This window comes from Hippoglossus stenolepis, chromosome 16 (assembly GCF_022539355.2).
Source record: "Hippoglossus stenolepis isolate QCI-W04-F060 chromosome 16, HSTE1.2, whole genome shotgun sequence".
Classification (NCBI taxonomy): domain Eukaryota; kingdom Metazoa; phylum Chordata; class Actinopteri; order Pleuronectiformes; family Pleuronectidae; genus Hippoglossus; species Hippoglossus stenolepis.
Genome location: NC_061498.1, coordinates 19,141,449 through 19,157,737, shown reverse-complemented (window position 1 = coordinate 19,157,737; position 16,289 = coordinate 19,141,449). Strand labels below are relative to the sequence as shown.

The 16,289-nt window shown below is 40.1% G+C and overlaps 1 protein-coding gene across 1 annotated transcript; it reads right to left on the bottom strand.

Moving 5' to 3' along the window:
- Positions 1-133: 133 nt before the first annotated feature.
- Positions 134-15,507, bottom strand: pigq (phosphatidylinositol glycan anchor biosynthesis, class Q). Its single transcript, XM_035181315.2, has 14 exons — positions 15,414-15,507; positions 12,354-12,551; positions 11,260-11,446; positions 10,937-11,139; positions 10,028-10,224; positions 8,421-8,552; positions 7,525-7,645; positions 7,164-7,290; positions 6,879-7,032; positions 5,074-5,185; positions 4,902-4,982; positions 2,712-2,826; positions 2,461-2,522; positions 134-1,862 (listed from the first exon to the last, which is right to left on the bottom strand). The coding sequence occupies exons 2-14, from the start codon at positions 12,504-12,506 to the stop codon at positions 1,710-1,712; spliced, it is 1,797 nt and encodes a 598-aa protein (XP_035037206.1). The 5' UTR covers positions 12,507-12,551; positions 15,414-15,507; the 3' UTR covers positions 134-1,709.
- Between the last annotated feature and the right edge of the window lie 782 nt (positions 15,508-16,289).

Here is a 16,289-nt window from a genome sequence, read left to right as displayed (position 1 = left end):
ACAGCCTCAGGGTGCTGGACTCGGGGTGAAACCCTTCCTCTGTGTGTGTGTGTGTGTGTTTTAAGTAGCTGAACTTAAATTAATTGGTTATCAGTAGAAAAGCCACATATGAAAAAGAACAGACACCAGAAAATTAAATATTAATTGATTTTATTAAATGACAATATAACATTTAAAACAGATCATTGGAGGATTTAATAAAAAAAAAAAACATAATTAATTTAATTAAGATAAAGGAATAGTCTAAATATGGCAGGATTAGACACAAATAAATTAAAAACAGTCAAAAGTTGAATCAGATAATTTGCCTTATATCATAACCCATAAAGTTAATTTCTATCTCTAACTGACTCAAGAGCCACATTCATTTCTCACAGTAAAATATGGAGATATGGCAACAAATAAACCTAAAACATAAATAATGTATTTTGAACTACAACTCTTAAGAATACAAAATATTTAAAATAAAATAAAAAATCAGTTAGTCCAGTTAAACAGATAAAATCTATCTACACACTCAGTGCAGTTAATACACAAATCCCTGAAGTAGGATTCTGGCTGTGTTAGTTGACCCAGGCTGTTCACTTCTGCCACTTTGTGATCTCAATGCCCACGGCCCACTATGTTGTGATTGGTCAACCACTTCTAGTGCGAGAGGCAATGTCATCTTCTGATCTGGCTTTATCTGGCTTTGTAAGGGGGCATGCCAGACATCACAATGATGCGGTAGTATGGTCTAGACTGCTGGTGAGGTCTTTCAGGAGGTTCAGTGTTTTCTGTGGGGGAGGGGGGGATCACCCTTTACCACAGACTTTAGGCTGTTTAACTCTGCCAAACTTTTACATTGAGAACAAAAAAAAATCTATATTACACACTTAGCACTGAGCAATACAAGAAAATACTGAAAACCAGCATAGGTCTCCCTTAATATTTAAGACCTGATGGTGACACTAAAGAAAAGGTCAGTCCACAAATGCAGCAGGAATTATCCTCTGAGTAAAAAGTGTTAGGAGCTCAGATGTCTATAGTGTGAACTAAATGTTGTATATTTGCTTGTCATACAAAGAATTTTCAACAAAATCAAAGTGAAAAACATCTAAACTCTTTTCAAATCATTTAAGAGTGGAAAGACACCTTTGTATCTTATCTGCAGATTTTTAATAAAAAGTTGTTATTATGAATCATCTGTTTTTTTTCCATATTCCAACATATTAAAGACCTGTTTTTTCTTCTGCTGGCGTTCTGAACTATAGTCGTGAGCTGAAGAAATCAAGGTGTCCTTGGATAAGTACCATTCACATCAGCTTTCAGTTGCTTGTTTAATGACTGAGACTGATTTCTAATAAATATATTTAGTCACTTAAAGGGAATGTTTTTACTACAAATAAAAATCATAAAAAAAAGGATTTGTTTACCATGTACACTGGAAATAATTTTAGAATTACGGAAGGACACGATTACTTCCTGTTTAAATCTTGTGGTTGACATCCTTATGCTGTAAAACATGAATTCAACGTTTGAATACTTGGCAGTTAAATCTTTCTCACTGACGTCCTTCCATGACACCGACAGGTCTTTGTTCTAGTTTCACCTTTGCCTCCATCTGTCTGTTTCCATCTCACTATTTATTCAGTCTCTTCCCTTTCCGTCCTCCCCTCACCTCTCCCTCTCTATCTCTCACACACACACACGTATCTGGTGAGTGTCTCTCAGTCAGTCTTGGTGGTTTTGTGTCTCCAGGGATAAATCAGCTCCCCGACAAAGAGTTTCTTGACCAGCGCTGCCCATGAGTCTTTTGGGTAACAGCTGTAAGTGGGAGTGCGGTAGGTCTGAACCACTGTGCTGCACTTCAGAGGGTTAATCTGAGGAAGAAACACACAACAGCCTGATCATTAAAAAAGTTTAAAAAATGAAATCAGTACCATTTGCATCCTATGGTAGAAAAGCACTTGAATTCTTTGCTTAAATATATTTTTCTGCTGCTAAGGGTCTGATAATCAAAATCATAGACTGTAAATAAAGATGCACGAAGCATCTCCACTTCCTCCTGTTGTAGAAAAGGGAAGCTTAACATCCCGGCTATGGGTGCAACCTTCTTGCACTTTTGATGTCGTCTAGAGCCAAAGTCTGTACAGAAGCGATCATGGCGTTGAGCCGTGGCATCAGGGTCCCATTGATACACACGCATGACCAATCGCGAGTCAGTCTAAGCTGTCAATCATGATGTCTCAGCCCGTTTTTATATCATCAAATAACTAATTAAAACCAAACTTATCAGAAACATGAACGCTTGAACATACATCAGTGTTATAAGAACTACCTAAAATGACAGAAACCATCTTTGAGAACTTGTGTTCTTTGATTTTTTAAGTTTTGTCTATTTCCCATGTGCTACAAGTCCCCTGTTCTCAGAAACCAACTAAATCGAGCTTTAAACAGACATGAAATGTGACCTCTTACCTCCATCATTAGGTGAAGGGCCGTTCCAGGTTCTTCACACAGGACCCGGAACTTTACACCTTCTGTAACGTACATGACGCAGATCACAGAATAAGTATAATTTCAATCAACGCACCCGTCCAGAAAAACACCACATTTACTTTAAGAATTATCTACACAGTTATTATCTACCCTTGTCCATATGCTATTTATATGAATAAATCGAAACTGTAAACACTAACAGAGTGGACAGAAGATCTGGGGGGATATACCTGCCAATCTGTAGGACCGACAGATGCGGAGGGCCATAGCGAACAGTGGGAAGGAGTTGAGGAAATCCACACTCAGGTGGACGACACCCTGGAGAAGCACCACCAGCAACCGCAACTGCAAAACAACAGGACACACAGGGGTCAAAAACAAAGACATTCCTTCTGGAAATAATCACCTATTCATAAATCACTTTGGTAACAGAACGGCTAAACTGTACCGGATCAGGTTCAATTCGAGATAAGAGATCAACACCTATAAAAGCTTCAACCACTGAGCAATCAGTTCCTTTGGAACATGACATCAGTGTTATGAGAGGATCACGTGGTGCTCGGTGGGCGGAATATTAGAGGGTGTCTGTCTCCCTCTCTCCTCTCTCTTTCTCCTCAAGGCACTCCGATGAGCATCTTAATGAAAGATATAGATTCTAATCGGAGGGAATAATTAACCTTTGTCAGCTGCTGGAGCCATACATACCCATCCTGAGCAATGCACTCACAGTACCACAGACTGTCTGCAGTGATCTGTGTTTTTCTTTGATTGTGGGAGTTCCTTGTACACTGTGGGTGATGCTGGTGTTTGTTTTAGATTTGCTCAAAGGGTGCTTGAACTCACCAGGGCTGTACCTGAAAGAATAAGGCTAAAACTGTCCTACACACAATGAGCATACATGTAAATAAGAGGTTAATTTAATAGAAACCCTAAGTTATATATTCTTGCCTGAATGATAGGACATATAAACTACAAGAACATTCACACAATCTGAGTTTTTGTGCCAGCTGTTCTTCTTGCATTTACGGCTGTAACTGTGTTTCTTTAAGTCTGGAAAACGTGTTTGTACTCTTCGTATTTTCCTAATACAATAGTTTGCTCCTATTTTGTGAAATATTCGGCACTGCTGCCAGTCAAACTTGTCCATGTCTGTGATTGGTCATATGTAATAAACACCACCCATTTTATGTGCACATGCTCATATCTAGATGGGGAACCTGGGTTGACTTATCGAGTTGATAACCAGCTTTGTGCGACCGCTTAGCCTGACCGTGTTAGTTAGGTTAAGTTCAGTCAGCTAACCGAAAGATATCCAGGGTATGTTGAGCTTGCTTCGTAGCACAGGTCCCAAGATCTATCTAACAGTTTGTAAAGTTTGTAAAAGGTAGAAAGCTGTTGTCAGTTTGAATTAATGATTAACGCAGTGTGAAGGTGAACAATGAGGATGGAAATATCCACAGAATTAAGTGAGGAAAAGGAAAAATGTGTGTTTGTTCTCCTGACGCTGTTTTTCTGGCTCTGCGGCAGGAAACAGATCCTGCACAGCTCTTACGGGCACGTTTATTTTTGCAGCCTGAGAAAACAGTCACCAAAAGTTGTGCTTCAAACCCGCCTGCCACCGTCCGTGTTTGTGACGGCTGGGCATGGATTCCACTCCTTCACAGTTTGGCGCATGGCACATGAGCCGACCATGATCTGGAGCTGCAACTAGTTAATTTTCTTATTATGAGTATCAGAAAATAGTGAAATACTCCTAGTTCCTTTAAATAGCTTGTTTGTGCCTTTTTTATGCCAAAAACACACAACGCAAAAAAAAACACTAAACAAATTCTACCATGTTTCTGTCTTTGGTTCAGAAACACTTTTAAATCATCATGACTGTTAAGTTATCTTTTAAAAGGAGACCAGCCTTATGGCTGTAATCAAAAGGGGTGAAGGATAAAACAATATTTTTTGGGCTAGTGCACAGTTGTAAATGAAGAGTAATAAGCACAAATGCATTTAATAACCAAGACTAGTGTGTCAACCCAACCTGAGGTCACCCATTGGTCTGTGAGCTGCTGTGATGAAGCCTCTAGTTTGACATTTTGTCCAGCGCCATCTCAGTTTTTTTTTTTAACTATGGTTATGGCTGACTCTAAATGAAAAAAAGTAATGTTGCTGACACCAGAAGAAATGTAAATCTTCCCCACCTGCTGGTGTTTAGTTACCACTCATACACTGCCTGGACTAGATTTGTTCAGGTTTACTGGGATGCCAACATGGATGCCATATTAAGCTCCAGACAATGAACAGCAGACCCTTAAAAATCAGAGATCTGAGAACACTTAGAGGAAATGAGGATTGTTCTGCAGGAGTTTCGTTCATCATCATCAAAGTGGTCACTGCTGGAACTGACACATAAAGATCTCTCCACTTACCAGAGTGAAGACTAGGTAGTAGAGCGCTGTCGTGGGAAGCAGGAAGAGCAGGATGGTGAAGAGCAGCGTTCCAATGAAGAGCTGGAGCATCACAAACCACAAAAGCACTCTCAATAAACATCAACATGTCTGAGTACATTATGACTATATAGTACTAATGTGTGTGGGTTACCTGGTCCAGGTCATAGGAGCAGGAGTCCACTCTCTGACGCAGGACGTTCCACTTCTTCCCTCTGAAGAGCCTCCAGAGAGACGAGAGGCCGTAGATCTTCAGACAGTACAATCTAAACCACACACACACACACACACACACACACACACACACACACACACACACACACACACACACACACACACACACACACACACACACACACACACACACACACACACACACAGTTACATTTTTATTCCATTATTTCCCAGAGTAGACGTGAACTGCGATCAGAGCAGGAGATAATTTTAGGTGCAGGAATAAAGATTTAATGAGTCACTCTGACGAAGGTTCTTAGACTGAACGTAACACGCACACACGCATGCACACACGCGTGCCAACACACATACAGGAGGAGCTGCTGGTGCATAAATATGTAGCATTTCATTATGCACTGCAGACAAGGTAGACAAGCTATATTTAGAGCAAATCAAATGCATAATTAAGTCAGTCCTCTCTCCTCCAACATGCAGGATGATTACCAGTGTTCATACACATCACACCACACATCAGCCATTACTCCTCCTGGTTAGAACAGAACCAGGTGAGTGCACGCTTGAGTCCACTTAACAGCCACGGAGGCAAACGTTTGGAAAGGCTGCCCCCTGCAGGCTAATTAGGAACGTAACACCTCATAAAAAACGAGGGCTTGTCCCAACTCAATACCGCGGTTTTATTCAGCATTGTTAACAGTATGTGGAGTGTTCAAAAAATGAAGGGGAAGCAAAATAGAGGGTAAAAGTGGGCCAAATTTAAAATTCAATACCATGTTCACAAGAACAGGACAGATGGAAGGAGAGACAGACAGATAATCTGAAAACATAAGCCACTGGATGTTGCCAGCATGGGTGGAAAAATATAAAACTGCAAAACCTACAGAGAGATCATAACAATATTTAACTGTAAGACTGAGCTGCCACAGGAATGATCATCCACCTTTTAGGACATTACTGTTCTCTCTGTAAAGTGTAACCATTAGGGACATGTTTCCAGTAACGTGATGTTACACATTAGGGCCTAATCAATGTTCTGGATTTTTAGGGGCAGATGCCGATATAAGGGAGTAAAAGATTTCCTACACCAAAATATCTGCAGATAGTTTTGTCTATGATTCCTAACATGTCGTACTCAAACTTTTATGAGGAGGAAATGTAATTGAGGCCATCATCTGTTATCTGTGTGCAACAGGGGCCTGCAAATCACTCAATGTGATTAAACCTCTTAAATCTTATCAGCAGCTGCTTTAAGTACAGTATATATATATATATATATATATATATATATTTCAGTCTCCAGTAGAGCCTGACCTATTTATCGGTTTACAGATATTAACGGTGGATATTAGCCTCTTAGAATCATATTGTGAGTTTTGGCATCAACCTCAGCGATATGCACTGAATTATTCAATTCAAAAATATTCCTCTAAATGCAGTGGAAACGTCAGCTTCTGATCAAAGTAATCAATTAAAAGTCCATTCAGCTAAGGGAGCTGTTCAGCCAACATAGCTGACATTTACCTATTGCAAATGGAGCTCACATGAAGAAATGTAACCTCCACCTCACTAAAGGTTTTATCTATATACCAGCACAAAACTGATAATTACCAATATAAAGTTTTTCTGAACAGACACTTCGTTAACACTTACAAAAAGTAGCATTTGCATTTTGGAAAATAAAACTGTAGTGAGGCTAAAGCCACATTGACAATACTTCTTAAACCAAAACCACAATGAAAACGAATTCACTCAGCACTGTGGTCTCACCTGGCTCCGTAGACATAGAAGCAGTAGATATGGAAGGTGAGGAGGGCCACCATATCTGAGAGCAGCGAGAGGGCAAAGGTCAGGCCCAGGCAGGCGGACAGGCCCCCGTACCAGAGGATCCCCTCAACGAACGGAGACATCAGGTGGATGTAGCCTGGACGGACAGGTGATACATTAAAAGTGAGAGTCCGACAAGCGTGATGATGTCTGAAGCCCCTGGATTCTGATCGCAGAACGTTAAGTCCAGCACAATATAATGCTCCGAGTGTGTTTGTAGTCACTCACTGATCCACAGGTGAATGTGGTAGAGGAAGAAGCGTCCCAGAACCTGGTCCAGGGCCCGATTCATCTTCAGCCCAGCAGGAGCTCCCATCAGCCACTGCAGCAGCTCATCCAGCTCTTTGGCCACATGCTGCAGAAAAAACACAATTTAATGGTCGAATGTTGTTATACTGAATCAGTTAAAGTAGCACGTTACTTTTTTTACCTTAAAAAAATAACAGTTTCAAAATGACTGTGTAGCCCTCCACATACCTCGACCAAATCATGGCAAGAATTTATGACTCTACGACCTTGTGCTCTGATACGTCATTCATCTCAGATGACCAGAGCATTTTGTAGTCTGAACCAGGTAACACATACTTACATCTGCCGCGGGCACCAGCGTGTTTGCTAACATGGTGATGTGGTTGTCTCTGTAGAGCCAAGAGATGAGCAGCAGGCCGAGAGCCACGTCCACCAAGATTGACACCACGATGTTGGCTTTTCTACAGACAGAGGATGGGAAAGTTCAAACAGGAGAGAAGACACTTTCCCCTCTGCAACATCTCAAGTTAGTGAATGTCTGTCCCATAGTTAGTCCCCCTCAACTGCCCAAAGGATTTTCTATGGATATTTCATGGTCTTCTGAGGCTGATTGTTACTCAATTTAGTGACCTTAAAAAGGTCCAGTGTGTAAGATTAATGTGAAAGAGATCTATTGGCAGAAATTTTATGTAAATAATCCTAGTGATGTTTTCACTAGTGTGTTTCATCTAAATTGTATGAATTGTAGTTTTCTTTACCCTAGAATGGACCCTTTATATTTAAATACTTTAGGTCCTCCCTATGGAGGCTGCCATGTTTTTTACAGTAGCCCAACCTGGACAAACTAAACACCTTTTGAGTTTTTATGACAACTGAAGGCTACCACAGGTTCTCTTTCATGTTTGGAAAGGGAGGGTGAGGTGAGGGGTATATCAGCTGCAAAGTGCAACTTCACCACTAGATGTCACTAAATTCTACACACTGAACCTTTAAATAGAACTCCAGCATCACAACAGAACTACCACAGGTTAGCACAGTTATACTCACCTGATGATAAACCCCTCCAATGTTTGGGAAATTCTATGAGCTTTAATAAAAATCAGGTCAAAATATATAAACAAGATAAGGTGACAGTACCATATCTAAAACAGTTCTGCCTAAACAGAGAGATGTGATGAGGATATTAGAGATGGAGCAGCTCACGGGGGAGTAATTCAGCTTTTACCAGAAACTCACCTCATGAAGTCTGAGTGTCCTACAGCTGGTTTGGTTGAGCTGATAGTCCTCATGTGTTCGGTTCTATAGTTGAGCTGGACACACGTGGACAGTTTACTGCCCAGGAAGCGGAGCGGGTACCAGCTGAAGATGCTGGAGATGAACAAAACAATCACAATAGTAAATAATAAAGACACAGGTCAGATATGAGTCATTTCGTCTATGTCTTACACAACTGTTAGATGCAGTGGTTATTGATCTATTGTAAAACTCATCAATGGTACATCAATATTTAGGCCACCATGTCATTTTTACTGAGAAACAGCACCATCTGCAGCTACACCTGGCGATTAATTCTGTCGGGCTCCGTGAAGTAATGAAGTAATTTTCTACTTCTTTCTCTACTAAAACACAACTGAACGGTGGAGATTACCCATGATATGACCCCTTACTTACTTAACCTAAAGAGCTGCCATTATAACAAATGCATCAAACTCTGTTTATAATTCTTCATATTTTAAAAGTTTCCTGGCTGAGTATTGCTGTTTTTAATGCCTTCTAAGTCTTTTTAACTGATCTACAGTTCAGCATTACTCTTGAACTTGCAGGACCTGATTCTGATCATTGAAGCTGCGACAATCTGTCAGTTCCACACTTTTCACAGGGGACTGTACCCGCTCACCAAAGTTACATAGAGCAAGAACAGATGTTCAGGGTGAAGAGTGGGAATGAAAGGGAAACATTCTCCATATTCCAAGTCAGTGAAGCATCAAACTAATTTTTATCAAGTTGCTGTTTTTAACATTAAAAATGTGCACAGTCTTACTGTAATACAACTGTGACAAATATTTTTACTGACATTAGAAGCAGTCTCGAGAAGAGATTTTCAGCTTACAGTTATTTAACTCTTTAATCTTTGTGCATGTTATTAACGCCTCCTCTCTACATTTGGTTTTACACTGTTATCGTGTTAAGTTCATAATCAGGGATTCAAGTATTTTGATTCTTAAATTTTCAACCCTGTGGAGTGTAAACTTTTACAAAAAAGGACAAAACCAAAACCCAACAACAATCCAAACATTCTCTACAATCGTGTGAGTTGGAATATTGTATTTTCTTTTAGGCTTCATCATGCAATTATTTAGATTATTAATCATTAATTAATCTACCAATAATTGATTAATCATTTACCCTAAAAAAAAAAGGTATGTAAAAATGGCAGCCCCAAAGATATTTAATCTAAAATCACTTAAGGCCAGAGTTATACTTGCTTTTACCTACATGTACAAATCATTGGTGCGTTGGTTGTGCACGTCCACGGTAACTAACACTATGCATCTGCAAGATGCAGTTTGCACATGAACGGTAGTGGCAGAATATGGGGTGTGTTCTATGGTGTGCCCTCTTGTGGAATACTCTAGTTACATGCGTAGTACACAGAGAGTATGTGAACAATTATGCTCATGCATCTGGTTGTCTATGCGAACATGTGACTAAACAGCAAATATATCTCCGGCCTTAGACAGAGAAAAACTGAAAATCCTCAAAGTGGGGGTCCTCAAACAGAATAGTCATATAATTTATTGTTTGCTATATTTCTGCTTTGGCTCTACTTTCCCTCCTCTCACCGGATGTTGCAGATCCACGTCCACATGGACAACAGCCACGTGATGAGCAGGCAGAGCGGGACAGAAGCTTGTTTGAGCAGCTCCACAATGATGCTGCCCTCTCGACCTTCAGACTGCCAGTGAGTCGACTTGAGCGGCCCGTCGTCGTATCTGTCCAGGAAGAACAGAGGCTGACTGTGAGCCACCGTGTGGAACATCTGGACCAGAGGAGACAGGAAGCTTCAATAAACCGGTTACATGAGCTGCATTCGCACACATTCACACACTCTGGCAACAAGTCAACGACACAATTAAATCTTTTTTCTTCAAAGTGCTCTGGACCTTGGACACAAAAGTCAATAAAATTTATTTTTCACACGCTTCTTCTTTCTTGGTAAAAATGTTGAATATAGTAACAGCAACTAGAAGGGAACTCTGCCAAGGCTAATGCCCTAGCTTGCCATGTTAAGGTAAGTGAAATCCTGGATCTCCCTGTTTATACGAATCTGCTCCAAAATTCAATGTAAAACTTCATGGAACTCTGTTGAGTAGCTTTTGCATAATCCTGCTAACTAAAGAAACAAACACCTATGAAAACATAATTTCTTTGGCAGAGGTAATTACTATTAATGCAGATAACAAGGGAAGAACGAAGCAGAGGATAAACCATTCTGACGAGACAAATCAAAACACCTCCAGACAGCAGTTAGTGGTTCAGTGTCTTGCTCAAGGACACTTCGGCATGCTATCTGGAGTTTCCTGGGATCAGGAAAACAAATTCATTGTTTTGTGAATTGTCATTTTGAAGCCTCTAGTTCGGCATTTTGTGCAGCGCCATCTTGGTTTTTGAAACTAGACATTTCATGCTGCATCACTTTACTTATTTTATATTATAATTTATTTTCTGCGTGTGTCACTCTCGTCTCGTACCTGTCTAAGCTCAGATGGAGGATCAGTTTTGGGGTCAGGAACTCCATTCTGGATGGGGTGAAGCTCCGACAGCATCACCTTCCTCTGCTCGTAGTGGACGAAGATCACCTTCTTCTCCTCTTCCCCTTCCTCCTCCTCACCATCAGTCTTCTCATCTTCTTCATCTCTCTTCTTCTTTACTTTCTGCTGAGCTACAACTCCATCTGGCCACGACAAAGATAAATACATTTTTAACGACTGATATTTGTATTTAAAAAAATCGGGAACGCAAAATCCTGCAATACCAGTGCAGAAACCCAGTGAATATCAGTGTGACGTCTTACTCTGATCCCGAAGGAGGATGTTACAGATGAAGCCCGCCTTGCCCACCTCGCGGCTGATCTGGAGCCAGCGCTCCTGTGGGAAGATGGTGCTGAGGTCTACGAGGAAGCTCTCCATGCCCTCCTGACCATCTTTGGGTAAACTCCATGAACCCAACACCGACAGCTCCACACCACTCTGAGCCTGCATCTGGGAGAAAGATACTTTTTCAATACTGATATAACTTTTTTAAATTGTCGTTATTCAAATATTCATAATAAATATCTATAAATAAAAAGAGAATACAAATGCAACCAAATATGCAGAACCTAAATGAAGGAAATGAAAATGTTTTACGTACAATATAAACAAAAATGCATTTATTTATTCAGTAAAATCAAAGTCATATCAGTAAATAGAAATGCTGATACTAATATGTCTGTGAAAGACTCATTATTTATTATCAACTAACCATTTACATTTTTCAGGCTCCACTTGTTATTTAAATGTTTAACTCCTTGACTAAAACAATACTATTAAATTGAACCACAAAAACCCAAGTGACCTAATTGACACACATTTCAACTTCTCCCTTCCTTTTTTCTTTGTATTTCCATTTCTTTCTGTTTCCTTTTTTTACTAATCTCATATTGGTGCCTTTTTCTATGTCTAAACTGAATTTACTAGAAAGGAGAGTCCTGCTAACTTATACTAATCTCTATGCATTTGTACAGAAAAACTGTTGTGACATGAACTGTGCTCTGCATTTTCAGGTACAGCTTTGTAATGAATGTGTTTGTTAATTAATCTGTATCTTTTTCCATGTGTGTCCTTTTTATCCGTACATTAAATTCACTTTTTGTTTGTATCTGCTCCGGGAATAATTTACCGCGTTTCAATAAAAGTTCAACACTCCAATAAAAGCTGTTATACATGAAGGTTTAGAATTCCCCTACCTTAACCCTGATGGACACTTGCTAATCTAAACTAAGAGTCTTTACTTGCTTAGCGTCGATCAGAGTCCAATATGAGGCCAATAAGATCTATCAGGAGACCAATCTGATTCATCTCCTCCAGAGCTGAGACGACGAAAAGTCCTTTGTAGCGCTGCACTGACCTTCTGGATGTACTGTTTGACCTGTCCAGAAATGAACGGGTAGTGGATGACCGCCAGCACCACGGCCGAGTCATTATTGGCGATCCAGCGGCCCACCAGCAGCCCGCTGTCGGCCCGGTTACAGCATTGTGGGAAGAAAATCTTGAGCACCATGGCGTCACTGCTGCTCAGAGTTCAGCCTGCAGCCGCTCGGATGATCTGAGAGACATGAGAGAAAAATCGACCAGCATCGGTACCAGGGAGTCTAGAGCAATAAACAAATTCCATTCGGCTCGGTGGAGTGAAGAGATGGTCATCAGTCCAGAAGCTAATACTGCTTTACCACGTCGTTTCGAATCCAGCTCAAGTATGTTGTACTATATTTATGTTTTTACCCATATGATTTATATTGTTGTCTCAACGTGATGCTGACACGGACACATTACATTAACTCTTAATGTTTTTTTTTTTATGTTTATTTCAACGAGACCTTCAGTAGATCACCGCACTTCAGACACAGGCGCTTTGGGAAAATGACAAATCTGCGACCAAGTCTGCAACCGAACGACAACATCTGGAATAAAGACAACAAAACACCAGTTGCCATGATCCCCAGTTAAACTGGAACACCGGCGACATCGAATCCAAACTGAAGCTGCTGAAATAAAATCAACCATCTCCTGCCCTCAATTGGCACTAATACCCCATCAAGAATAGAAATCTCAGAAACGGCTGAGAATCCTACCAATTATTTAGACAGCTTCTCTCTGATCACACTTGATCAGCTGACCAAAATAATCTCATGTTCTAAACCAACAACTTGTATCTTAGATCCCATTCCTACAAAATTACTTAAAATTCTGCCCCTAATTGATAGTACATTACTGAACACAATCAATCTGTCACTATCATCAGGATATGTACCACAGTCCTTTAAAATAGCTGTAATCAAACCCCTTCTCAAAAAACCCACCCTAGACCCGGAGGTTTTAGCCAATTACAGACCAATATCCAACCTCCCCTTCCTGTCTAAAATCCTTGAAAAAGTTGTAGCCAATCAGCTGTGTGAGTTTCTCCAGGAAAGTAATATATATGAAGACTTTCAGTCGGGGTTTAGAGCCAATCACAGCATGGAGACAGCCTTGGCAAAAGTCACTAATGACCTTCTAATAGCTTCAGATCAGGGATTTGTGTCTGTCCTCGTTCTGTTAGATCTTAGTGCAGCATTCGACACAATTGACCATCAAATTTTATTACAGCGACTAGAACAGTTAATTAGCATTAAAGGAACCGCCCTAAACTGGTTTAAAAATCATATTTTTTCAGATCGATTCCAATTTGTGCAAATTAATGATGAGTCATCTGTGCGCACCAAAGTTAACCACGGTGTTCCACAGGGCTCTGTGCTCGGCCCAATTTTATTCTCATTATAAGCTTCCGCTAGGAAACACTCGGTAAATTTTCATTGCTATGCCGATGACACCCAGTTATACTTGTCAATAAAACCACAACAATGTAATCAATTAACTAAACTCCAAGCATGTCTCAAGGACATAAAAACCTGGATGACCCGCAATTTTCTCTTATTAAACTCAAATAAAACAGAGGTTCTAATACTTGGCCCTAAACACCTTAGAGATACATTATCTAATGATATAGCTGCGCTAGACGACATTGCCCTTGCTTCCAATGAAACAGTCAGGAACTTGGGAGTCTGCAGCTTGTCCAAAATGCTGCGGCACGTGTCCTGACAAGAACCAGGAAAAGAGACCACATTTCTCCAGTATTAGCTTCGCTACACTGGCTTCCAGTTAAATCTAGAATATAATTTAAAATTATCCTCCTCACCTTCAAGGCCCTTAATAATTTGGCACCATTATACCTCAAAGAGCTGATAGTACCTTATCAACCCACTAGAGCACTGTGCTCCCAGAATTCAGGCTTACTTGTCGTCCCTAAAGTCTCTAAAAGTGGAGTAGGAGCCAGAGCTTTCAGCTATCAAGCTCCTCTCCTGTGGATAATGGTGGTGGACCACGATCGAGGTGGCAGCTGATGGTGGATCCTAATGGCGGCAGTGGACAATGACTGTGGACTATAATGGCATCCGATCTTGATGGTGGATCATGATCTTGCTGGCTGCTGACCATAGACTATGATTGCAGCAGGACTGCTTGATATATAGTATTTCTCCTCGGATCCGCGACCGTTACTGACAATAATCTATCAATTCATTGACCTCCAGTTATGCTTCAAAACTTGCATTCTTATCAATGCTGCTAAAACCCTTATCTTGGTGATGTTCTCCTTTACACTTGATATCCATTGCACTTCTGTCCGTCCTGGGAGAGGGATCCCTCACATGTGGCTCTCTCTGAGGTTTCTACGTTCTTTTTACCCTGTTAAAAGGGTTTTTTTTGGTAGTTTTTCCTTACTCTTGTTGAGGGTTAAGGGCAGAGGATGTCACACCTTGTTAAAGCCCTATGAGACAAATTGTGATTTGTGAATATGGGCTATACAAATAAAATTTGATTGATTGATTGATTCAACGCTCTGTTTACAGGTAAGCACGACAGCAGGAGAAATAGTACATTTGCCATTTTTAAAGGGAGTTTGTGGAACCACCTTCCAGATATGGCACAAAAATTTAAGACAAAGTAAACATTGTGTATGCCGAATTGATTAGTGGATCCTTCCTGATCATAAACAATAGTCCATCTTTTAATCTCTGTTAACGACAGGGAGACAAATACTAAATTTCCCGTTTTTAAAGGGAGTTTGTAGAACGAGCGGTTGTAACTGGGTTAGACAGCTGGACTCCTTTGACCTTCACATATCGAGTCGACGCTTGTTGTTGAGCGTGAAAAGCTCCCGGGCTGGATCACCATTGATTTCAGTGACAGCGCCGTCAAATGGCATCGGGGAAGTAGGTTAGATGAAGATTAGCAGGCGAACAGCAAATGTGAGAGAACTTCCCCAGATTCTATGGTTTAAATCCGGTTAAAGTCAACGTGAATTCACACTGAATCTTACGCCTTCAGGTGAATCTGTGATGAGATACGAGTTTAAACACATTTGATTTACCTTCAATATCAGCGACACGAGCTTTCACCTTCCGTCTGCAGCGTCGAGAACAGCACAGCTACGAACTACACACCGACATTTTCTTTGTTTATAGTCCAGCGCAAAAATCCCTCCGGTGAGAAACAAACATTAATGTGAGTTCCTATTACCGAATTAATGATATTTTATTTTAAAATCCACAAAGTATTTAACATTTGAAGTGGATAAATTCAATTATGAAAAATCACCAATGTTTTTTTTTATTTATTGAAGAATTTAATTTTTTTATTTTTTATTTAAATGTGCTGGAATCCTTTCAGTTTAATTTGAAATAATTTTAATAAACAATCACGTTTAACTCAAATCTCAAAACGGTGATAATAATCACATAAATATATTAGATAATTATATGACAAATAAGCTAAAAAATTTAAAGTCTTATAAATCTGAGTGAGGGAGGATTCATTAAGAGAAAAGGAATTTAATTGAACAGCTACAACTAACAACAGATAATAAGTTCTACAATGCTCCGAATTAAAATGTTGCACCTATTTGATCGAGTCACCTACAGACAAGCTTTATTTGCTTTCAAGATCCTGAAGAGAGCAGAAGCATTTTGAGACAAGAAACCTCTTAAGTATCATCTAATGAGAAGGAAACAATGCAGCCACAGCCCTATGCCAGCAGAGTCAGACAGGATCTTATTCTAGTTTTAAAAGTAACATCATCATTGAAGGTAAAACCTACATATGAAGAAAGTACCAACTTAAAAATCTGAAATACTTCTCTTCATCCAACAAGGTTCAATCATTAATTTGCAAACATGCACGTGAAACTCAATCTGAAACTTGTCATTTTTCATTTCATGGTTATATCTCATATGCCCAGACCCACTGC